The sequence below is a fragment of the Balaenoptera ricei genome, chromosome 3 (genome assembly GCF_028023285.1).
Source record: "Balaenoptera ricei isolate mBalRic1 chromosome 3, mBalRic1.hap2, whole genome shotgun sequence".
Lineage (NCBI taxonomy): Eukaryota > Metazoa > Chordata > Mammalia > Artiodactyla > Balaenopteridae > Balaenoptera > Balaenoptera ricei.
The window spans coordinates 178,909,385-178,934,133 of record NC_082641.1 but is presented as its reverse complement, the minus strand read 5'-3'; the positions used below and the strand labels follow the sequence as shown (position 1 = coordinate 178,934,133).

General features: G+C 50.5%; 1 protein-coding gene across 1 annotated transcript; it reads right to left on the bottom strand.

Annotated features, from left to right (window-relative positions):
* Positions 1-389: 389 nt before the first annotated feature.
* PLIN3 (perilipin 3) lies at positions 390-24,169 on the bottom strand. Its single transcript, XM_059918701.1, has 8 exons — positions 24,087-24,169; positions 21,414-21,495; positions 17,647-17,845; positions 17,407-17,489; positions 11,739-12,036; positions 5,563-5,762; positions 3,631-3,756; positions 390-1,195 (listed from the first exon to the last, which is right to left on the bottom strand). The coding sequence occupies exons 2-8, from the start codon at positions 21,477-21,479 to the stop codon at positions 851-853; spliced, it is 1,317 nt and encodes a 438-aa protein (XP_059774684.1). The 5' UTR covers positions 21,480-21,495; positions 24,087-24,169; the 3' UTR covers positions 390-850.
* Positions 24,170-24,749: the final 580 nt, after the last annotated feature.

Genomic DNA, 24,749 nt, shown 5'->3' with positions numbered 1-24,749 from the left:
CTTTGGGGGTCGACCTGCCACACGGTTCCCCAACATGGCCGGGGAGGCCCAGGACAGGAGAAGCAGCAGGCTTCTCGCTTCTGCTGGCTGAACAGAACACGACACAGGGGGTAAGACTCTGGCACGTGGGCGGGGGGAGATGAAAGACCCCCACAACCTGGTGCTCTCCAAGCCAAGCAAGCGTGGTGAGTGCATCTCTGACAACCCAGACAGGCCTTGTCCGAGGCACTGGGCACAGACCTTCAGGTCCGGCCCCGTCCCGTTCACGCCCTTGGGAGCAAAGCAAAGAAGGGGCCGAGAAGGTCACACAGAGACCCCGGAGTTGTTTAGCTGCTGAAAAATAAACACACACACACACACACACACACACACACACGCACAACCTGGACTTAGCTGCAGGTAAAATTTATTAAGGCAATACTGAAGCCCCACCAGGAAGGCCTCAGCCCCCTTCAGCTCTAGAATGAGTATCAGCTGCTCTGCCCCTACCCCATCCCCAGGAGGCCCACTTCACAGAAGTCCAAGTCCCTTAGCTCAAGGCTGATATCCAGGGGCCTTGATGTAGAAAAAGGAGTGGGATGTAAGAGCTATATTCCTGGTTTTTGAGGAAGAAAAAAAAAAGTTTTTCTGTAACCTTCTAGGAAAAAAAATTTTTTTTTTCTGGAAATCTCGTCCTAATGACCACTGTGATGCCCAGGACATGCTTCCTCCAAGCTCAGACAGGGTGAGGTACTGGTTGGTTTTGAGGACCTCGGTTTCCCGAGGTGGCAGCTGAGGTGAGCCGGAAGGGTTAGAGACGTGTGTTCCCAGTGAGGGGCCCCGAGCCCTACGAGCCTCCCTCCTGCTTCTCCTATTTCTTCTCTTCTGGGGCTTTCTCGGTGATTCCGGGGGCGAAGGGTCCCACCAGCCACGTGATGGGCGTGCTCTGGGCCACATACTCCACCACGTGGTCGAGGGCCTCTCGGGCCCTGGCCACCTGCCCGCGGCTCTGCGTCAGGATGCTGCCGGACAGGTCCTTGAAGGAGTGGATGCCGGAGAAGGTGGCTTGGAGGTCCTCCACCTGGCGGCGAGCCTGCAGCGCCTGGTCCCTGACGTGGGCGGGCAGCCCCTGGAGGCTGGAGCCCAGCGAGGCGCAGGTGGTCTGCAGCTGCTGGGCGATGTCACGGAACATGGTGAGCGTCTGGGACTCAACCTGCTGAGAAGGGGCGGAGGGCGACCGTCAGGACCCTTTGAGTTGGGGGTAACTGGACCCAGAGCCCGGGAAAGAGAAAATGGGGGTTCTACCGCCCACCTTGGGGAAAACCTTTCCCCAGGAGAGGATGTCGAGCACAGGTGGTTCAGAATACGGGCTCTCTGAGTTTCAAACTGTGCGAGATAATCACTGATCAAATTGAAAAACAGGTATAGACATTTTTCCAAAGAAATACGCAGATGGCCAAGAAGCACACGAAAAGATGTTCAACGTCGTTAATCATTAGGGAAGTGCAACTCAAACCCACAGGCAGATACCCCCTCACCCCCATGCTGGCGAGGATGGGGAGAAATTGGAACCCTCGTATCTTGCGGTGCAGTCACTTTGGAAGATGGTCTAGCAGTTCCTCAAAATGGTAAATTGTAGAGTTACCATATGACCCAGCAATTCCATCCCTACGCATCCACCCAAGAGAAACGAAAATACACGTCCATGCAAAGACTTGTACACAAATGCTCAAAGGGGTGTTATTCACAGTAGCCAAAAGTGGAAACAACCCAAATGCCCATCAACTGGCAAATGGAGACACAAAATGTGGTCCATCCACACACGGAACAGTCTTCAGCCATAAAAAGGGGTGAAGCCCTGACACTCACTACAATGTGGGCAGACCTCGAGAACACGACGCTCAGTGAGAGAAGCCAGACACAGAAGGACACACAGGGTGTGATTCCGTTTACATGAAATGTCCACAGAGACAAAGTACATTTGTGGTTGCCAGGAATGGAGGAGGGTGTGGAAACGGGGCCTGACTGCTATTGGGGAGAAGATCTCCTTTTGGGGTGATAGAGATGCTCTGAATTACAGTGATAGTCACACAACCCATGAATTGTACAATTTAAATGGGTCAATTGTACAGTATGTGAATTATACCTCAAAACTTTTTTTTAAAGTATAAGATTCTGAATTTTATATCTCCATAAAATTGTTTTTTTTTTAAGTTTAAAAAAATGAGAAGGTCTGGAAGAACTTTCTAGGCAGAAGTTGTAAGCAGTGGGGGAGACTGCAGTTGAGATCGGGTCCTTGAAAATTCCCCAGGCCGGGGAGGAGATCAAAGCAGGCTGGGAGGCAAGACTTTGCCCTGAGCCTGGTCACCTGCGTACTCTGGCTTTGAACCTGGCAGGGAGGTGCCGACAGAACCAATATCTATTTTCTGGCTGCTGCGTTCAGCAGTTGAGGGGGGAAGGGAGATGGTTTTTCGCGGTTGGGGTCTGAATGCTGAACAGTTTTGCATTTATAGAGACATTCACCATACCTTATAAATATTATTTTTTAGCACTTACTATGTGCCTTACATGTCAATGTGTGTGTGTGTATATGTATGTATATAAAATAACTCACATACCAGAAAATTCACCCTTTTAAGTGTACATTTTTTTAGTACATTTACCAGGTTCTGCAACCAGCACCTCTAATTCCAGAACATTCCATCACCCCAAAAGAAACTCCCTCTCCATTCCCCCTCTCCCAGCTCCCAACAAACACTAACCCACTTTTTTTGTGTCTATGTATTTGCCTGTTCTGGACGTTTCCTATCAGTGGAATCACACACTGTGTGTCCTTCTGTGTCTGGCTTCTCTCACTGAGCATCGTGTTCTCAGGGTCCATCCATGTGGTAGCGAGTGTCAGTGCTTCTCTCCTTTTCATGGCTGAGTGATGTTCCCGTGTGTGGAGGGAAACATTTGTTTGTCCATCACCTGTTGATGGACATTTGGGCCGTTTCCACTTTTTTGGCTGACGTGACTCATGCTGCTGTGAACATGCGTGTTCATTTCACCTTAACAACCTGGCAGACGGTCCTATATCCCATTCACAGATGGGGAAATCAAGGCCCAGAGAGGTAAAGCTGAGAAGCTATTGTGCTAGGATATTATGAGTCCCTAAGAGAGAGGGACTATGGTTCAGAATGAGGCATGAGAATTGTCTAAGGTACTGATTCAGTGAAAGCTTAGATGAGTGACAGCACAGGTGGCAAAAGTCAGGGCTCGTTCAAGAGGCCAATGCCTGGGATAGATTGGAGGGGCCAGAGCACGTTAGTGAGAAGCTGACACTTAGAACCGGGCAGGTGAATTTGAAGGATGTGATGGGACACTGGGATGGGGTAGGGAAGGAGTCAGGACTCAAGTAAATGGGGCATGGCTTAGAATTCAGCAGGTTGAGACCCATCACTATCAGGCGTCCCATGGTTCAGAAGCAACGCCTGTACCCAAGAGTGGAAATCCAGGCAGGCTTCCTGGAGGAGGTGTCATCAGGTCCTGAAGGCAGTTAATGGGAGGCGAGGCTGGGGAAAGCGTTCCGGGCAGGTAGGTCCATCAAGCAGAGGTGGGGAGAGGGAAGTCAGGGCCCCAGGTATCCCATGCCGCCCCCCTGGTGGGTACCTCTGGCTTGGCTGCATCCTCCTCTGGGCCCTGGAGCTGCTTCTGGTTCCAGCTGAGCCACATCTGGTGTAGTTTCTCCTGACCCTCCACTAGCTTCTGATCGACACCCTGCTTGACGGTTTCCATCTGGAGCAGAGAGAGAGAGGGTGGCTGCCTTGGCGCTTGACCAAAACCAGCAGAGCGCATGGGAATCCACAGGAATCCTGGGAGATGCGGGATTCCAGAGGGAGCGGGGGCGGTCCTTTCATCTGAGACGGGGAGAGAAGGGGGAGGGATGCTGCTTTTCTCACAGAGTGCTTCCACAGGCTGTGGGTTTCAGGGTCATCAACATGCTTGTGGCCCCGTGTGGTACTTGCAAAGAAAGTGGCCACAGATTCTCTGCAGCTCCTCCCATCTTGCCTGTTTCTCCCCCACCCCCCACCCCCGCCCTGCAAGTGGGCCTGGCCACGTGACGGGCTTTGGCCAATGGGACACAAGCAGATGTGAGCGTAAGCAGAGGCTTAAAAAGCACTTGCAATGGAATATTTTACTCAGCCTTAAAAAGGAACGAGATTCTGACACTCACTACAACATGCATGGATGGACCTGAGGACGTGATGCTCAGTGAGAGAAGCCAGACACAGAAGGACAAATACTGTCTGATTCCACTCACAGGAGGTCCCTAGAGGACTCACATCCATAGAGACAGGAAGTAGAATGGTGGGGGCCAGGGGCTGGGGGAGGGGCTGGGGAGCCAGGGTTTCACGGGGACAGAGTTTCAGTTTGGGAGGATGAGAAAGTTCTGGAGATGATGGTGGGGACTGTTGCACAACAGTGTGAAGGTACTGAATGCCACTGAACTATACACTTAAAATTGGTTAAAATGGTAAATTTTATGTGTATTTTACCACAATTAAAATTTTTTAAAAAAGAGAGAGGAGATAGTACTGAGTAGAAGCTAAGCAAACAGGGAAAGAAATTAGAAATTTCCCTCTTTAGAGAACAGAAAAATTAAAAACTTCAGCGGGCAGGATCTGACTGCAAAGCAGCAGGAGGGAACTTTTTGGGGTGATGAACATGTTCCACATCTTGATTGTAGTGGTGGTTACATGTCTGTTTATATTTGTAAAACTCCTCAAACTGTATACTTTAAAAGGGGTGATGTTCATTGTGTGTAAAATGTAAGTTATACCTCAAATAAAACTGAATTTAAACAAACAAACAAAACAAGTGCTCATCCCGAGTCCCACAGCTAGAGAGAAGCCCGCGCACCGCAACGAAAGATCCCGCGTGCCACAAAGACCCAACACAGCCAAAAATAAATTTTTAAAAAAAGTGCTCACGTGTTCCCGCTGCACCTGGATCCCTCAGGCCACAGCCGGGGGAGAGCCTGAGGTACCCTGATGGAGGAGGAGACCACACCGAGACCCAGTCTTCAGCCAACCTGTCATGGGCTGAACTGTGTCCCCTCCAAATTCATAGGTTGGAGCCCTGATCCCCAGGACCTCAGGATGTGACTGTATTTGGAGATGGGTCTTTAAAGAGGTAATTAAGTTAAAATGAGGTCATTAGGGTGGGCCCTAATCCTGTATGACTGGTGTCCTTATAAAAAGGGGATATTAGGACACAGACATGCATGGAGGGATGACCAGGTGAGAACACAGAGAGAAGACAGTCGTCTACGCACCAAGGAGAGAGGCCTCAAAAGGAACCACCCTGCCAACACCTTGATCTTGGACTCCCAGCCTCTAGAACTGTGAGGCAATAAACGTCTGTGTTTAAGCTGCCCAGTGTGTGGGACTTTGTTACAGCAGCCCCAGCAAACACATCCAGGACCGCGGCCCCGTGAGCAAGCCCAGGCGGGTGTGTGGGGAGGAATAAGCCACTAGGCTGGGGAGGGGGTTCGTTGGCACACACGCTGCTGGCCAGCGCCCCCGTCACCGCGGGCCTCACCAGGCTGAGCGTCTGCGAGAGCTGTAGCAGGACCTCCTGGGCCCTCTGCCTGGTGCTCTGCAGTTTGCCCAGAGAGTGTTCGTAGGCACGCTGGCGCAGCCTCTCTGACAGGGAGCCCAGACGCACGAAGTAGCTCTGTTCCTGCCGCTGCTGGGCCACTGAGGCGATGTCGAAGCCCTCCAGGGACGTGGCAAGGCGGGCTGCGGGGGGAAGGCAGGAGAAGCACTGTGAAGGCTGAGTTTGTGCCCCGGGTCTGCAAGTGTAAAAGGATTTCCCTGCCTTGGTTTTCCCCATCTGCGAAATGGGTATGATAGGGACTGAATATCCCAGGATTAAGAGGCCTTATACTAGGGACCTCCCTGGCAGTCCAATGGTTAAGACTCCACACTTCCAACGCAGGGGGCACGGGTTCGATCCCTGGTCCGGGAACTAAGATCCCACATGCTGTGAGGCATGGCAAAAAAAAAAAAAAAAAAGGAGGCCTTAGACTAGCACGAGAGTCCGAAAACTACGGCCCTCAGGACAACCCGACCCATGAATACAACTGTCTATGTTCATTATACATTGTCTATGGCTGCTCTCAAACAACAGAGGTGGAATATGTGGCCTCTTAGCCTGCAGAGATTAAAATATTCGTTATCTGGTCCTTTACAGAAAAAAGTTGGCCAATTCTGCCTGTATTAGCGCCTAACATATATTAATAGTGGCCAATCTTTCACAATGTTCTAGGTGCTTTGCGGGCATTCTTGTTAAATCATAACAGTTCTAAGAGGGAGACACCGTTATCCCATTTTTACAGATGGGGAAACATGGACTCAGAGAGGTTAAGCGACTTGCCGAAGGTCACACAGCTGGGACGTCACAAATCAGGATTTGAAGCTAGGCCCCACGTTCTTAACCATGATACTTGACGGGAGGAGAAGTCTAAGCCATAGGAGAACCATCTTCACAGCAGTTAAGGGAAAGTCCGGACTATCTAGTCCAGAAAATACTCATAAAGTTACAAGGCAACAGGATGGAAATCCACCTGTCTTGATAATTTGATCCTATCTTATCCTGCTCCCTTTAGACTTTACTACAGTAGTGATAAAAGTTTGAGCTTTGTAAGTAACCCGATCTGAGTTTAAATCCGGTCCTAATAAATCACTGGCTTTGTAAGGCCCTATGGCAGGGTCTGCAAACTACAGCCCCTGGGCCGAATGCCATCTGCCTTTATCAATAAAGTTTTAATGACACAAAATCACAACCATTCATTTACCTACTGTCTATGCTTTTGTGCTACAATGGCAGAATTGCATAGTTGCGACAGAGACTGTATGGCCCAAAAAAGCCAAAATTATTTATTACCTGGCCTGTCAAGAAAATGTTTGTGGCCCCCTGGATGCAGAAGTGATTTGGCCAATAAGCTTCAGTTTCCCTTCTGTAGGACCACCCGCGTTAGAAATGTCTAAAATGTGAAATCTGGGGAATTCCCTGGCAGTCCAGGGGTTAGGACTCCAGGATTTCACTGCCTTCAGAGAGGCACGCAAATGAACGAATGTTTAGCTATTCTTATTACCTATTTGTAGTTTATCTGTTTATAGTAAGTGATAAAGTTCCCTTTCTAAAAGAATCTGGCAAAGTTGACTGAAAGAATAGCAAATAAACAGAACAGGGAGTACACATCACCAAGATAACGCAAGAAATATGCTCTGGTCAGGCAGGAACAGCGGGGCTGGTCTGATGAGTGAGATCTCCACTTTAGCCACCTAAATACGCCTCTCCTTTGGATTGGGCACTGTTCCAGAAATGAAAGAAAGGGGAAAACCAAGCAACAAAATCCCACATGGTGCCATCGACCCCTTGCTCGATCAAGGTAAGACTTCAGTCAGGGGAATTCGGTTGTTTCTATTGATAAAAGAAATTTTCACATATTAAGATATAGATAGGGAAGTCATTCTGGCTTATACCTGAGTTAACTTGAATTTGATGCTACCTAAAATAGCCTTTTTGTGGCCTATCAAACCTACATTGTACATCTGCTTTAATTATTAAAGAAAAGGGCACATTGGCCAGAAGTAAAGAATGTCCATGTTCAAAATCAAGATTAAATGTCTCCCTTCCTGGGACACCAAAATGCTGGTCCTCCTTTGATGATAAGATTCCTTCCTAGGTGCCAAGGCCATACTGACTCGTTGTGTACATGCTGGTCTGTTCCTTTTTTTGAAACCTTGAAGAAATGTAATCCTGACTTGTTTAATGTTTTTTGTTCTGACAAGATAAAAAACTGTGCTGAAAACTCTGCCTCTCAGGAGCAGTTTCTCAGAGTTATCTGGGAAGCAGGCTTCCGGGGTATAGTCCTCAGTTTGGCTCAAATAAAACTCTTTTCTCTTCTTATTATTGGCTGTTTATTGATTTTCGCTGACAGTATAAACATTACAAAATTTTGGAAGAACATACTCTTATCCAGGGATTAATAAACTTTTTCTGTAAGAGGCCAGTTCAGTCAATATTTTCAGCTTTGCAGGCTCTACTGTGCAATTAATCAACTCTGCCATTGGTATTCAAAAGCAGCCATAGAGTAAATGTAAATGAATGGGCGTGGCTGTGTGCCAATAAAACTTTATTTACAAAAGCAGGAGGTGGGCCGGAGATGGCCTGGAGGTAGTCTAACATAGTCGGCTGGGGGACAAGGATGTCACAGAAGAGTCATTTCATGATGACATTTTAAAAACTGAACAAAATAGATAACCAACAAGGACCTACGGTATAGCACAGGGAACTATATTCAATATCTTATAGCAACCAATAACGGAAAAGAATCTAAAAAAGAATAGATACAACTGAATCACTTTGCTGTACACCTGAAACTAACACAACATTGTAAATCAACTAAATTTCAATTAAAAAATTTTTTTAATTAAAAAAATAAAAATAAATTACAAAAAGATTAAAAAATAAATTAAAAACTGAACAAAAAACCCAAATACCTGGGACATTTAGAGGCAGCGAAAATAAAAGCTGGCATCTTGGGAAAAACAGACTCTGCCCCATTCTCCCACCAAAGGCAGGTTTGCAAAGACTAAACCCAAACCAGCAACAGTTTGAACCCATCCTAATGGCCAGAACTTCTCCACGGCCCTCTGGGAACCCGGGAGGTCTGCCCTTGGAAGTGAAAGCAGCTTTGTTATTTAGGCCAAGGATGTTTGGCAGAGCCTAGGCATGTCAGAGCAAGCTGGCAGGGCCCCTGGAGGGGGCGGTGCCCTTGGCAAAGGGGAGAACTGGGGGGGGGGGGGGGGGGGCAGGGCTGTGCTCCTGCCCTGAGCCCACGAGTAATATCCTAGCTCTAACATGGCACCTTTACTCACAGACCTCCCCAGTACCTCAAGCACCACTGTGCACGGTGATTTCACCCTTAGTGGATGGACACAAAGGAAAGCGCAGAGAGTCGAAGCTGGTCAGACAGATCTGTTCTCTGCAGTGGCTCCCAGGCTTGCTTCACAACCTGCCTCCCAGCAACGCCTGCTTCTCCCCCTACTTTTGCGGGCCAAGACCCATAGCCAAGTCTTACTTGGTCTGAGCACTACAAGAGGCCAGCAGGCACTGAATTTGGGATACAGGACGGAAGACATCAGCCACCTCCCTTCCTTCAAGAGGTTTGGAGTCAAGTTTTGAAAACACAAAGGACAAGCGACACGCTATGCTCAAGCCACACGCTATGCTCAAGCCACACGCTGCAGGGCTTAAGATCATTTGCCTGGAACGTCGCCCCACCAGGAACATCACCCCACCTAGAACATCAAGTTTCTCCAGAAGGCGAGGGACCATGACTTTCTGCCGAGGATTCCCAGGGAGAATCACGGGGTCTCAGAGTCAGCTCAAGGAGGACGCCAAGCAATCGAAAATAACAGGACAAGTGAAGCGTCAATAAAATAAATACCTCGGATCGCAATACGTCGTGTTAATCTTCGTGTTCAAACCTATAATGTAAAAACCCACTACGCACTCTTGGAGGGTGCTGGTAAACCAGCCTGTGATGCCACAATAAATAAAAAGGGGGAACGTTAACTACTTGCCCTGCTTTTCCTCTATAAACCGTAGCTTGGGGTAATCAAGATTGCAACAGAGAACTTTGTCCATGGAAGTTTTCCAGCTAACAGCTAGAACAGTGACACGTTGCAATCCCAGTGGAAAAAGAGATTGGAGATAATGATTAGGAGCTGTTTACCCATCATGAGGGAATCACATGATTCCTTTTTTTTTTTTTTTGGCTGTACCACGTGGCTTGTAGCATCCCTGACCAGGGATCGCACCCGCGCCCTTGGCAGTAAAAGCGTGGAGTCCTAACCACTGGACCGCCAGGGAATTCCCATATGATTCCCTTTATATGAAGCTCTAGAACAGGCAAAGCACTGGTTCTCACCTGGGGGTGATCCTGCCCCCCGGGTATACTGGGCGACGTCTGGGGACATCTGTGGTTGTCACAGTTGGGGGTGCTCCTGGCATCGACTGGGTGGGGTCAGGGAGGCTGCTCCACACCCCACAGCGCCCAGGACAGCCCCCCACAGACGATGACCTGGCTCCAACGACAGCTGGGAAACCCTGATCTAGTCTGTCTTCAACTCTTTCCAGTCATCCCAAATATTTGGCGTCTCATTCAAACAAACCAGCTCTGGCTAAAGTTGGCCGGAGCCGAGAGGCTGCTCCCTCTGGACGGAGCATGGTGTCTGGTTACACATGGCCCTCGTGGGCCCTTGCTGCTGTGGGCACTGGAGTCTGCAACTGCTGGCCCGGCTGGAAGTTCCTGGTACGTGTGCAAAGGAAGGCCGTCTCTAGAAGGCGGGGTCAAGGCCAACCCCAAGAGCCATGGGTATGAGACCATGAGTAAGACTGGCTGCTTTGTCGCAACACTTTTATCCCCAGTTTGTCTATTTCTCTTTATTCCTACCACCACCTGGTCCAGCCCCATCACAGCTCACCTGAACCCGGATTCCCCTGGCTCCCACCCTCTCCTCACCCGGAGTCTGTCCTCCCAAAAGCAGCCACCAGAGGGCGTGAGTGAGTACCAAGTCAGGCCCCGCCCCCTGCCCACAGCCCTCCAGGGTCCCACCTCCCTGTGGTAATAGCCCAAGTCCTCCCTGTGGTCCACAAGGCCCTGCACGACCTGCCCGGTCCCCTCCCTGCCCTCCCCTCCTCCCTCTCTTCCCCTTGCTCACTCTGCTCCAGACACACGGGCCTCCTTGCTGTCCCTCCAACAGACCAGGTACGGCCCTGCACCCGGGTCTGTGTTCCCTGCGCCTCTGCCCTGACATCTGCACAGCTCATTCCCTCCCTCCATGCACGACAGGGCAAAGTCACTTCCTCAGAAACATCTCCTTAAATCTGATTTCTGTACACGTTAGACTTTAGGTTCTACGAAGGCAGAACTTTGTTCACTGACATATCCCTAGGACCTAGAGAGGGCGTGGCATACAGCCAGCGCTCAAGGAACATTTGAACAAACAAATATATGCCTAGGGTGGGGTGGGGGAACGATAGAGAAGAGTTTGAGTGATTTTATTTGGGGATTTGAGCACCTGCTGAGTGCTAGGCCCCGTTCTAGACTCAGGAAGGACATAGCTTCTGCTTTGTGGAATTGACGACCAGTGGTGAAGAGAAAAATCAGAGCCGGGCCTGGGGGGAGGTTTCAGGACACAACATGCATGAGGGATGGTGCAATTTTATAGGCCTTATTGGGAGGTGGCATTTGAGCACAGGGCTGGAGGTAGAAAGGAATGAGACATCTGGATGTCAGGGCAGAGTTCCTGGTAGAAGAAACAGCCAGTGCAAAGGCCCTGGGGTGGGAACACGGTCCAGGATGGGCAAGAAGGACAGTGTGCCTGGAGTAGAATGAATGAGGGCAGGCAGGTAAGTACAAGGGAGCTTCCAGGAGGATTTGGGCTTTTACCCACGGGAGGTGGGAGGCTTGGAGGGGCCTGACTTGAGTGCTCACAGGCGCCCTCTGGAGGCTGCTTCAGGGAGGACAGGCACCACAGACCAGGGCAGAGGGAACCGAGCCGGTCCAGGTGGGCTAAGATAGATGGGGAGAGGGGGCAGGGATGAGATGACAGCATGTGATGGACAGACTCCTGGTGGCTGAGAGGGACCCCATGTCGGGTGGTCTGGGGAGGGGTCCCAGCCCTGTGGGCTGCACTCACCAAGCTCAGCGTCCGTCATGGGCAGGTGGTTGTCCACCCACTCCTCCGATTTGCCCAGCACCGTGTCCACCCCGCTCAGCACCATCTGGCCCACGCGGGAGCCCATGACCGAGTGGACGCCACTGGTCACCATGGACTTGGTCATGTCCACGCCACTCTGCACAGCACCCCGGGTCACATCCACCGCCTCGGTCACCCGGGAGGCCATGGTGTCCTTGGCGCTGGACACCGTGTTGGACACAGCTTCTCGGGCTCCCGACACTTTGGACGACACGAGCTCCTTGGTGTCTGCCAGGACCTACGAGAAAGGACAGCATCAGCATCTCCGTCCTCCCTTCGTACCTGGGTACCCCCACCCTGCACCCTGGGCCGAAGGGAGGAGTTCCAGCTCCAGGATGACCCTGAAGGGTGAAAGCAGTTAAGATCATGTGCTCTGGAGCCGGACAGCCTGGTTAGAGACCTTGGCTTGATATATCCTAGCTGTGTGGCCTCAAGCTAGTCACTCGACCTCTCTGGGCCTCCACTTCTTCTCCCCATGGTGTTAGGGGCTGAACGGTGTTGAAGCGCTAACCCCCAGGACCTCAGAATGTGACTGTATTTGGAGATGAGACCTTTAAGTAGTAATTAAGGTAAAATGAGGCCGTTAGAGTGGATCCTAATCCAGTCTGACTGGTGTCCTTATACAAAGAGATTAGGACACAGACATGCACAGAGGGATGACCATATGAGGACACAGGGAAAAGATGGCCATCTACAAGCCAAGGAGAGAAGCCTCGGAGAAACCAGCCCTGCCGACACCTTGTCTCGGAATTCCACCCTCCAGAACTGTGCAAGCATTAATGTCTGTTGTTAGGGGTACTTGTTACAGCAGCCCTAACCGGCTAAATCACAGGGTTAGAACAGTGCTTGGCTCAAGCACTGAATCAGTGTGACACCGGAAACTAGCGACATCCCTAGAAGGGACCACTCCAATCCTGTACTAAGAACTGCAATCCTGTTTCAACCGGTAATCAGTATGTTAAGTCCCTCAGGACAGCACTACTCATCCAGGGTGGTTCTGCCCCCAGGGAACATTGGGCGGTGTCTGGGGACATCTGTGGTCATCACGACTTGCAGGGGGAGGGGCTCCTGGCATTGAGTGGGTGGGGGCCAGGGATGCTGATCAACACCCCGCAGTGCCTGGGACGGCCCCCCACAGAGAATGACTGGCCCCAGTGTCAGTGGTGCTGAGGGAGAGGGACCCCGCTTTAGAATGAGACGCTCAGAGCTACACTAAAGCGACAGGAGGGGAATTCCCTGGTGGTCCAGTGGTTAGGACTCCGTGTTTCAGGGTTCAAGTCCTGGTCTGGGAAGATCCCACATGCCGCAGAGCAACTAGGCCTGTGAGCCACAGCTGCTGGGCCTGCGCTCTGGAGCCCGCGAGCCACAACTACTGAGCCCGCGTGCCTAGAGCCCGTGCTCCGCAACAAGAGAAGCCACCGCAATAAGAAGCCCGCGCACCACAACGAAGAGTGGCCCCCGCTCACCACAACTAGACAGAGCCCGCGTGCAGCAACGAAGACCCAATGCAGCCAAAAAAACCCACGAAAAACAAAAACCCAAAAGCAAACAAAGATAAAGCAACAGGAGGGATTTTATGCACATGCCCAAATAACCAAACATTTTGTCTCCATTAACTGCCAATTTAACACGTTAACTACCTTAAACTCCCCATTGCGAATTGGTGATGTGCCCAAAACATCAGAGCATTTTGTGGATCCCCGAAGCTCGTATTAAGACGTTAAGAACCAACACTCAGTGGTGGGCGATAAATTGGGTGATTGGGATTGACATATACACACTACCATATATAAAATAGATAACTAGTAAGGACATACTGTATAGCACAGGGAACTCTACTCAATACTCTGTAATGGCCTATATGGGAAAAGAATCTAAAAAAGAGTGGATATATGTATATGCATAACTGATTCACTTTGCTGTACCCCTGAAACTAACACAACATTGTAAATCAACTATACTCCAATGAAAATCAATTAAAAAAAAAAAAAAAGAACCAACACTTAGTATGTTCTCGGCCTTCAGGTGATGAACCCACTTCAGCAAATCTCCAAGACACAGGAGTGTACACATTCCCCAGAAGAGAAAGCAAGGCCAAGAGAGGCTGAGCGGCTTGTGTTGAGGGCTGTCCAGCTGCTAAGGAGCAGAACCTGAATTTTAACCTGGTATTTTGATTCTCCTGCCTGTAACCTTGACTGGTTAAAGGGGGTCAGCAACTTTCTCCAGGAAAGGCCAGATGGTAAATATTTTCAGCTTTGCAGGCCAGAGGGTCTCTGTCCCAACGACCCAAACCTGCCGGTGTTCAGGCAAAAGCAGCCATAGATGATGCATAAGCCACTGTTTGCGGCTGTGTGCCAATAAAACTTTATTTACAAAAACAGGCAGAAGGCCAGATCTGCCCACCTCTGGACTAGCTTTGCATTGCATCCTTGGAGAAGCCGCTTCAGCACACAGTGGGTGCTGGTCGATCCATGCCTGGTGTTCTTGAATCTAAGTCTTTAAATAGATCTCTACCCAAAGAGCACTCTGGAAAGTTAAAAACCATGCCCCCTCCCATCCTACCCTTCTAAGCTGGCGCCCCTCTTAACACCTAAACCCTCCTATTCATGGGAATCAGTCTCTTTTTGGGGGGAGAGGGCACGGTTGTCAGATTTGAACACCAGCCCTAAGCTCACTGAGCACACAGTGGGGCTGTCACGTAGCTCACGCTGGCCCGGGTTCAAATCCCAGCTCTGACAACACCGTTGTCCCACAGGACCAGGGAGAGCTACCTCGTTCTGAAGGGGAACCTCACAAGGCCCAGAATCAAGAGAGCCTCCCACGATGGGAATTCCCTGGCGGTCCAGTGGTTAGGACCTGGGGTGTTCACTGCCAAGGGCCTGGGTTCAATCCCTGGTTGAGAGCTTAGATCCTGCAAAACACAAGGCAGGGCCAAAAAAAAAAAAAAAAAGAAGAAGAGAGAGCCTCCCAGGAAGTCAGGAGCTCAGAGTGGCCGCTCTGTTGGACAACCTTTCCCAATGTCACCCTGAGCTCATCCCATCTATAAACAGAAGGAATACTGGCCTGGTGACACCGGCAGGACAGGAGGAGAATGCAAGCACTCAGCCCTAAGGAGGTGGCTCCTGGGCGATGATGCTCCATCCTTCTTTGGATGTGGCCGTTTTCACCTTCCACATGCCCAACTTGTTAACACCCTTTGTGGTAAGACATGGGTTCAGGTTCTGTTACAATGCTCCCCAGCCCACTCCGTTTCTGTGTAACGGGGCTGCCCTTGGGGGACATGACATATCGCGGTCCCTGGCCGACAGGAAGCGCTCGAGAGCTAGCGGGTGAATAAGCTGCCTGACGAAGTAGGTGGTCTCAGCAGAAAGCCTAAGGGAACGGGAGGAGTGGCTGGCGTGTTCCACTGCCCCTGACCAGGGAACACCTATTTCTGGTGGGAGGATTCTCAACATGAACAGATTTGCCTTAGTGCGGCACTTCCGTCCCACCAGGAAAAAGGCGCGATGAAGCACGTGAGTGTTTAACAAGCATCTCCTACGTGCCAGGCTGTGTGATGGGCACTTGGCACAGCAACAAAGCAGACAGTCTGTGCCCGCACCCCAGCTGGGGAGACAAATAAGCAGTTATGTAACACACTATCTGAAACGTTTTTTAAAAGTTAATGCATGGAATTCACTGGTGGTCCAGTGGTTAGGACTCCGCGTTTCCACTGCAGGGGGCAGGGGTTCGATCCCTGGTCCGGGAACTAAGATCTCGCAAGCTGCGCGGCACAGCCAAAAAAAAAAGTTAAAAAGTTAACGCAACGTGTGAATGCTGCTGCAATCAGCATGGGTATATAACAGCCCAAAGGTGAAAACAACCCAAGAGTTCACTGACGGAAGTACGGAGAAACAAAATGTGGTCCACCCAGAAATTCTGACACCTGCTACGACATGGATGAACCCTGAGGACGTGATCCTTAGTGAAATAATCCAGACACAAAAGCACAAATACTGTCTGATTCTACTCACAGGAGGTCCCTAGAGGAGTCAAACCCACAGAGACAGAAAGTAGATGGTGGGAGCCAGGGGCTGGGGGTTGATTGGAAGGAGCTAAGGGATGTGGGATTTGTTTCTGGGGTGATGAAAATGTTCTAAAAGGGATGATGATGGCTGCACAATCTGAATGTACTAAAACCACTGGGTTGTACATTTTAAATGGGCGAGATGTATGGTACGTGAATTATATCTCAGTGAAAGCTGTTAAACCAAAAAGCTGGAGGGGGGTCAGTGGGATGAACTGGGAGACTGGGACTGACATATATACACTACTATGTATAAGACAGATAACTAATGAGAATCTACTGTACGGCACAGGGAACTCCACTCAGTGCTCTGTGGTGACCTAAATAGGAAGGAAATCTAAAAAAGTGGGGATATACGTATAACTGATTCACTTTGCTGAACAGCAGAAACTAACACAACATTGTAGAGCAACTATATTCCAATAGACATTAAAAACAAACAAACAAACAAACAAGCTGATGTAGCGTGAATGATGCTAATACAGGAGCCACAAGCCACATGTGGCTATTTCAATTTAAAATAATTAAAATTAGCTATTTAAAATTTAAAAATAATTAAAATTAGGGACTTCCCTGGTGGCGCAGGGGAGTCCGCACTCCCAATTTGGGGGGCCTGGGTTCGATCCCTGGTCAGGGAACTAGATCCCACATGCATGCCGCAACTAAGAGTTTGCACGCCACAACTAAGGAGCCCACCTGCTGCAACTGAGGAGCCCGCCTGCTGCAACTAAGACCCGGTGCAACCAAATTTAAAAAAATAAATAAAAATAATTTTTAAAAAGAACAATCCCAATGTTAAAAATATAATAAAAATAACTAAAATTAGTATTCGAGTTCCTCAGTCACACGCGCCACATTCTAAGGGCACAGCAGCCACACATGGTTGTTGGTTTCCATATTGGATGGTGCACAGAAAGAAGGTGTATAGAAAAAGTTCTACTGGGCAGAGCTGAACTGGAAGGACCTTCTTTAAGAGGGAAGGGAAGGCCTCCGAAGAGGTGAGATTAGAATAGAGACCCAGAAGCCTGGTCCACGAAGAAGGAACAGCAGGTGCAAAGATCCTGGGGTAGCACTGAGATGGGTGTGTTCACTGTATTTGCTTTCCCCGCCTCCTTGGAATGAAAGTTCCATGAGGGCAAGGACTCTGTTTCCATCACCATGTCTGGTACCTATGGGCGCTGATGTGACTGAACAGGAGGATGGAGGCCAGCGCAGACGGAATGGAGCAAGTGAGGTGGGCGGGGAGGGCAGAGAGGCAGCGGGGCCAGATCTGGCAGGGCCATGAGTAAGGCTTTGGCTTTTGCTCTGGGCCAGGTGGGAGACACGCGGGGGTTTAGGGCCCATCTGGCTGGTGTTCAGAATGCTCCTGCAGCTGCCTGGTGGGGGTCTGGGGACAGACAGAGGAGGGGTCAGGGAGGAAGCTGTCCCACTCATCTGCTCTGGTTAAGGTGGGACCACAGACTCGATACCTAGGCAGGCCCCCCCGTCTCAGCGGAGCATCCCACCCCCCCCTCGCCTCCCCCCACAGCATCGGTCAGTCACCTTCTCCGGTGGCTGCTGCAAGATGGGCAGATTCTCCTCCAGTTTGTCCAGCCCCTTGTGGGCGTATTCACTGGCCGATGTGACTGCGGAGCGGCGGGGGAGGGGAGACAGACAACTGATGTTACCGCGCAGCGCATGCGCGTCCCTCAGGCCGGGAAGGTCCTCAGACCGCCGCCCCGCCTCCCCCCGCCGGGAAATAGCCAGGAGGGGCGGGTCCCGGCTCTCCCAGGCTTCACTCACGCTGGGGCTCCAGTTTGGACAGGATGGGCTGCGCCCCGCTGACAGCGACCGCCGTGAGGGTCTTCACGCCCTTCTCGGCCGCGTCGCACACAGTCTTGACGTGGGGGTGGCTCTCCTTGGTGGACACGTAGGCGGCGGACACCATGTGGCAGGTGGAGCTGATGAGCGGCATGCCGGCCACGCGGTCCACCACGCTGGGCTGCGGGCAGGGCAGCTCAGGCCAGGGAAACGGCTCGCCTCCCCTCCCTCTGCACCCACGCGGTTGCACAAGTCAGGGACTCCGGGGTTCCGCCGGGCGCTTCCTGTATCTCGGTCCCCGTAGCCCACTTGTTTGAACATGACCTTGACACCCACTGCGCCAGGTAGTGACATGACACAAGAACCCCATTGTCCTGGAGCTCAGGGTCTACAACTGAAGCCAGGACACTACGGACCCCTGGGGACGAAGTCCCGTCCACCACCTGATTTTTTTCTTCTTGCCTGTTTTTTTTTTTCCTAGCAGCACTATTGAAATCTAGTTCACACGTCATAAAATTTCACCATTTTGAAATGCACAAGTCAGAAGTTTTTAGTGTATTCACAAGGTTGTGCAACATTCACTGTCTAATTCTAGAACTTTTTCATCACTCCAAAAAGAAACCCTGTCCCCACTGGCTGTCACGCCCCTGCCTCCCAGCCCCTGATAACCATGAATCCACTTTCTGTCTCTGTGGATTTGCCTGTTCTGGACATTTCACGACAATGGAATCACACATATGGCCTTTTGTGTATGGCCTCTTTCACCGAGTAACATTTTCAAGGTTCACCCGTGTAGTAGCGTGTCTCAGTGCTTCATTCCTTTTTAAAAAAAAGTGTGGCAAAAACACATAACTTAATATTTACCATTCAAATCATTTTTAAGCGCACATCTCAGTGGCATTAAGTACATTCACATTGTTGTGCAACCATCCCCACCATCTGTCTCCAGAACTTTCTCATCTTCCCAAACTGAAACTCTGTCCCCATGATACACTGACTCCCAAGCCCCTCCCCCAGCCCCTGGCCCCCAACCATCTACTTCCTGTCTCTGTGGATGTGACTCCTCTAGGGACCTCCTGTGAGTGGGATCACACAAGATTTGTCCATTTGTGTCTGGCTTCTCTCACTGACCATACCTTCAAGGTTTATCCACATTGCATTGCGCGTCAGTACTTCATTCTGTTACATGGCTGAATAATATCCCACGCTACCTGGTTTTGTAAATAAAGTTATATTGGCACATGGCCACACCCATTCATTTATATATTGAATATGGCCACTCTTACCCTACAAGAGCAGAACTGAGTACTCAGGACAAGGCTTCTGAGCCTCGGTTTCCCAATCCATAAAATGGGAAGTCATTTCTGTCCTGAAGGAGTTGCAAAGATGAACCGTGTGAAGACGCAGGCAGAAGACTTAACTCTCACAGGGGCTATTTGTAGAATTTGTGTTTTAGCTCACTTAATCGCCAGTCCTGGGAGACTGGGAGTATTATTCCAACTTTATGGAAGGGTAAACTGAGGCATGGAGAGGCTAAGGAAGTCACCCAAGATCACAAAACAAGCCAGTGGAAAAGCTGGACCTTGGACTCAGGCAGTCCTCCTCCAGGGTTTGCCCAGGAGGTCTCTTCAGAAATTAATGACAAACTTACCACACAATCCAGCAGTTCTGCTCCTAAGATTCTACCCTAGAGACAGGAAAACACACGACCACATAAGACTTGTACACGAATGTTTGTAGCTGCCTTATTCACAATGACCAAGAAGTGGAAACAACCCAAATGTCCATCAGTTGGTGAGTGGATAAAGAAAATGTGGTCTAAAGCATGTTTTTAAAAATACATAGTCTCCAAATGGCTAACAGAAAGAAGAAAAGATTCTCCACATCACAAATCATTAGGGAAATGCAAGTCAAAACTACAATGAGCTACAACCTCACACCCCGCACTCGCTGGGATGGCTACTATCAAATGAACAGAAATTAAAAAGTAATGGTGAAGATGTGGAGAAATTGGAACCTTTGTATGATGTTGGTGGGAATGCAAAATGGTGTGGCCATTATGGACAACATTATGGTGATTCCTCAAAAAACTAAAAGTAGGGACTTCCCTGGTGGCACAGTGGTTAAGAATCCGCCTGCCAATGCAGGCGACACAGGTTTGAGTCCTGGTCCGGGAAGATCCCACATGCTACGGAGCAACTAAGCCCGTGTGCCACAACTACTGAGCCTGTGCTCTAGAGACCGTGTGCCACAACTACTGAAGCCCGCACGCCTAGAGCCCGTGCTCCGCAACAAGAGAAGCCACCGCGATGAGAAGCCCGTGCACTGCAACAAAGAGTAGTCCCTGCTCGCCGCAACTAGAGAAAGCCCATGGGCAGCAACGAAGGCCCAACACAGCCAAAAATAAATACATAAACAAATTTATTAAAAAAAGAGGAAATTCTGACAAGATCTACAACATGGAAGAATCTTGAGGACATTATACTCAGTGAACTAAGCCAGACACAAAAGGACAACTACTGTATGATTCCACTTATGTGGTACCTAACACAGAAGGTTCTACTTTTATAAAATGATTCCACTTATTCTACTTATATGAGATGTCCAGAAAAGGTAAATCGCTCAGCAGGAAGCAGATTAGTGGTTGCCAGGGGCTGGAGGAGAGGGGAATGGGCGTGACTATTAATGGATATGGGGTTTTGATTTGGGGTAATGAGAAAGTTCTGGAATTAGATAGTGATGATGGTTGTACACTGTGAATATACTTAATGCCACTGACCTACACACTTCAAAACAGTTAAAATGGTATATTTTTATGTTATGTGTATTTCACCACAAGTTTAAAAAAGGAACACGATAATTAATAAGAACCTAATGTATAGCACAGGGAACGCTACTGAATATTCTGTAATGACTTAAATGGGAATAGAATCTGAAAAAGAGTGGATATATGTATATGTATAACTGAATCACTTTGCTGTACACCTGAAACTAACATAACATTGTAAAAATAACTATACTCCAATAAAAATTAATTTTAAAATAAAAATAAATAAAAAAGGAACAAAGCACCGACAGATATTACAATGCAGATGAACCTCAAAAAGATTACGCTCAGTGAGAGAAGCCAGATACAAAAGGGTCTCGTAGTGTATGTTTTCATTTCTATGAAATGTCCAAAATAGGCAAATCCATAGAGACAGAACCCAGAAGAGGGGCTCCCAGGAGGAGGGAAAATGGGGAGTGATGGCTAATGGGTATGGGGTCTCTTTTGGGGGAGATGAAAAATTTCCGGTGTGGTGGTGATGGCTGCATAACTGGGTAGTTTACTAAAAATCACTGAGTAGTACTCTTCATAAGGGTGAATTTTATGGTGTGTGAATGATACCTAATTTTTAAAAAGCTGTTTATTAAAAGGGGCTTTTATTTAAACTAGGGAAAGGAGGTGGAATAGAAACTGGCTTCCTAAAAGGAGGACCCTAAGAGGACCTGCAGAGACAGGGAAGGTCTGCCTGGGGGATCCATGCAGCTTCAAACAGAGCTGTACCCCTGCTCTCCCAAGAGCCCTTGGAATCCCCAGCTCTCCCACCTCCACCTATTAGTGGGGCACCTGTTAGGGGCTAGTATAATGGCTCTGCCCAACCCACTCGGAAGGGTGTCTCTTGACCCCACCCTGTGCTGCCATCAGCTCCCTGCCAAGGCACCACCAGGTGGGAAGCCTCATCCCACACATCCCAGACCTTCCTCACCTGCTGTACCGGTTCTTCCGCTGACACCTGGGTGCTGGCAGTGGCTTCTGTCTCGTTGGTAGACATTTCTCAGAAGCAGGCACTGTGAACAGAAAGACTAGTCAGGGTACAGCCTGCTCCTCTCTTCCCTCCAGGGGGATGTCCGGGTTCACACCTGCCCTCTGACCACCCCGCCCCCAATCTCCTAGAGCCCTAGCCTCTCAATTGTTGAGACATACCTGTGAGCCTGTGCAAAACAGGTGCTGATCCAGCAGAGCAAAAGTCTAACAAGCTCCCAGGTGCTGCTCATGCAGCTGATCCCGGGGCCGCACCTTAAAGGGCAAGGTCTGTGCACAGCCCTCCAAGGGCTCACCTCTATCAATACTATGGTGCAAAACCCCTGTAGACGGCAATTTGTCCATTACTACTGGGTTTTAAGAGGCATCTTCCCTTTGACCCAGAAACCTCACTGCGGGGACAGTCCCACACTGGTACTGCCACGTGGAACAGAGATGTGTGTACCTGTGTTGGCCACAGACACTGGAAACAATCTGGTTGCCCAACAGAAGGGGACTAAAGGAAATCACAGTGGTAGCCCAGGCCAGTGGCTTAAGTGTGGAAGCTTACATGTAATTGATGGGGACCAAGATATTGTTAAGAGACAAAAGGTGTGAGTGGGGCTAAAGTGTTTGCTTGTATTTGACAGAATCTTTAAAGAGACACAGGAAACTGTTACAGTGGCCACCTTTCAGGGAGGAAGATCGGGTAGCTGGGGCAGGCCTCTGACTTTTGAGCCAGGTAGATAACATTACCTGTTCAAAAAAAAGTTGTTTGTTTTTTTTTTTTTAAGTTAAATTAAAAAAAAAAAAAGAGAGACCGTTCCTGGTCCCTCTGCAGACAGTCAAGTCAGTCTCAGGGATGTGGGGAAGGCAAGGGAGGCTTCCTGCGTGATTCTAATGCACACATTTGCAGGCAAGATGGCAGCCACAGGTGTGCTCCATTTTCCTGGCCAAATGAGATGAGACAGCTAGAGCATTGTCAGATTAGATTTCAGGAGTCCCAGCTCCACCCATGCTGTGCTATGTTGGGCAAGGAGCTTCCTCTCTCATAGCCTCAGTCTTCTTATCTGTAAAATGGGGCTAAACCTGCCTTAAGTCTGGTTCTCCAGGTCGTTCTTTGTTTTGGCTGCACCACGCAGCATGTGGGATCTTAGCTGACCAGGGATCGAACTCATGCCCCCTGCAGTGGAAGCACAGAGTCTTAACCACTGGACTGCCATGGAAGCCAGCCCACCCCAGGTCATTCTAGGATAAGCCTGTGGTGAACCCCTGACCTTGAGTTTGAGCATTTCCTTCCAGACACCGTGTTTTGCTATCCCCCAAGTGGAACCCAGCAAACTGATGCTTTGAGAGCACCAGTTCTACAGTCCAAACTGGGTTCTAATCCCAGCTTTGCAACTCCCTAGCTGTAGGAGATTGGGAAGGCAGCACCCCCTCTCACAGCGTCACTTGCCATGTCTATGAAATGGGGATAACCGTTCCTAGCACCGAGTCCCTGTAGACTAGAGGAGAGTCTGGAACGTAGCTTGGTGCCTGGCACACAGTAGGTGCTCAATAAACAGATCCATTTCACACCACTCTGCCTGCCACAAAGAAACGGGTGAAACTAGCCAGGACTGAGCTTCTGCTTCGTACAAAGGTCCCCCAACTGGGAAGTGGGGCAAGGAGGCACACCTACCCCTAGTGATCATCACCTGACTCCTGTTCTTCCCCTCACCTTCCCTGCAGCCTGAGCTCACCTGGGCAGCTTAGAGGTCCTCCCTCCCATCCCTTTTGTTCATCAACTCCTTTGGAACTGGTTTAACCAAGGACACCCATTGCAGATGTCAGCACCCCCATTAAAGTCCTTGGGGTCAGCAACCTGCCTGCAGCTGGCCCCAGCAGCGAGAGCGAGAACTGGCTGAAACTGCCTGGAGTCACGCAGTCGTCCAGCTGCAGCCAGGGAATGTGAAGCTCCAACTTCCAAAGTTCCCAGGGACGGACCCCAGGCCTAGGCTCTGGTTTTACAAAGGTCCCAAGGACTCAGATAAGGGGGTAGGCCTTCCCACCACCACTTTGTGCAATCCACTGGCCATACCCACCCAGGAAAAGGGGGCGGGATTTGCCCCAAGACCTCGCCAGGGTCAGCTGGGGGGGTCAGAAGATCAAGGGAGGGGCCGAGTCCCCAGGCGGCAAAACCATTTGGAGGGGAAGGGGCTTTGCTAGGCAGAGGGACTGCCCCCTGGTGGGGGGAGGGAGGGGGCCCACTCTGAAGACCCAGAGAGGGCGGAATTCCGTGCGGAATGGGCTGTGGCTTGCCTCCAAAGTGCGTTTGCAAAGCAAGAGGATGTGGTTGGGACTGGAGACTTAACCCTCCCCCACCGCTTGATACTGCCACTTCTAGGGGGCTCTTTCGCGCACCCCCCCCCGAAAGTCCTAGATATTAAGAGGAGAGAGTCTGAAAGTCTGAGCCTGTTCCAGAAGTTGGATTTTTTTTGGGGGGGGGAGGTGTGCTCAGCCCAGCCTGGAGACCCCTCCCCAGGCCGCAAAGACAAGCAGAGCCCCCAGGAAGACCCTTCCTGCCCCTTCCTCCCCTGGGGCACCCCAGGACTCGGCGGCCCCCGCCCCCACTTAATCGGGGGCCCTCGCCTCTCACCGCGGTCAACAGGACGTCCAGTGCGCGGTGACCACTACTTCAAGGCCAGCTCCAAAACCGTCCTGGGCCAGCCCAAGGCAGGCTTTTATGCTTGGGGGCGGGCGCCCGGGACTGACGGGCTGAAGGACCAATCTGGTTGGGGGAGGGTCTCGCCCGCCGCCAGGCCACGCCCCACGCCCGGCTCCGGACGTTGGAGCAACAAGTGAAGTCCGGGAAGGGCTGGAATTTCGCGGGCGCGCGTCCTGCCAACTGTACACCCCGTGGGCGACCCCTGTACGACGCCGGATCCAGCCAAGGGACGCCCCTCCCTGCCAGGGACCCTAGGAATTCGGCCCTGTGAGGTGAGTGTGATCCTGGGGTCCCCCGCCCTTCTTTCTCCAGTGGCCAGATCGAGGCCGTGGGAACTCAGAGAGCATTGCGTGATGCCTCCCGCGTGTCAGGGGCCACCCCTCCCCCCTCCTCCCCCTCCGCCCCTCCTCACCCTCTCCCCACTCTGCGTGAGGGTGATGGAGCCAACTTGGACCCAGCATTATGAGCAACTTGCCCTGACCTGTGTCATGCCACTTTATCCTCCCAGCACTGTGTATCACTTTATCCTCCCAACACTGTGTATCCCTTTATCATACCCATTTTACAGATGAGAAAACCGAGGCCCAGAGACAG

What these genes read in the sequence shown, in the direction of transcription:
- PLIN3 (XM_059918701.1), bottom strand. Translation starts at nt 21,479, where the DNA reads ATGTCTACCAACGAGACAGAAGCCACTGCCAGCACCCAGGTGTCAGCG. An exon ending in TCTCGCAGACGCTCAGCCTG is followed by an intron (nt 3,757 to 5,562) that starts GTGAGGCCCGCG and finishes TCTCTGCTCCAG; the next exon opens with ATGGAAACCGTCAAGCAGGG. An exon ending in AGGATGCAGCCAAGCCAGAG is followed by an intron (nt 1,196 to 3,630) that starts GTACCCACCAGG and finishes GCCCCTTCTCAG; the next exon opens with CAGGTTGAGTCCCAGACGCT.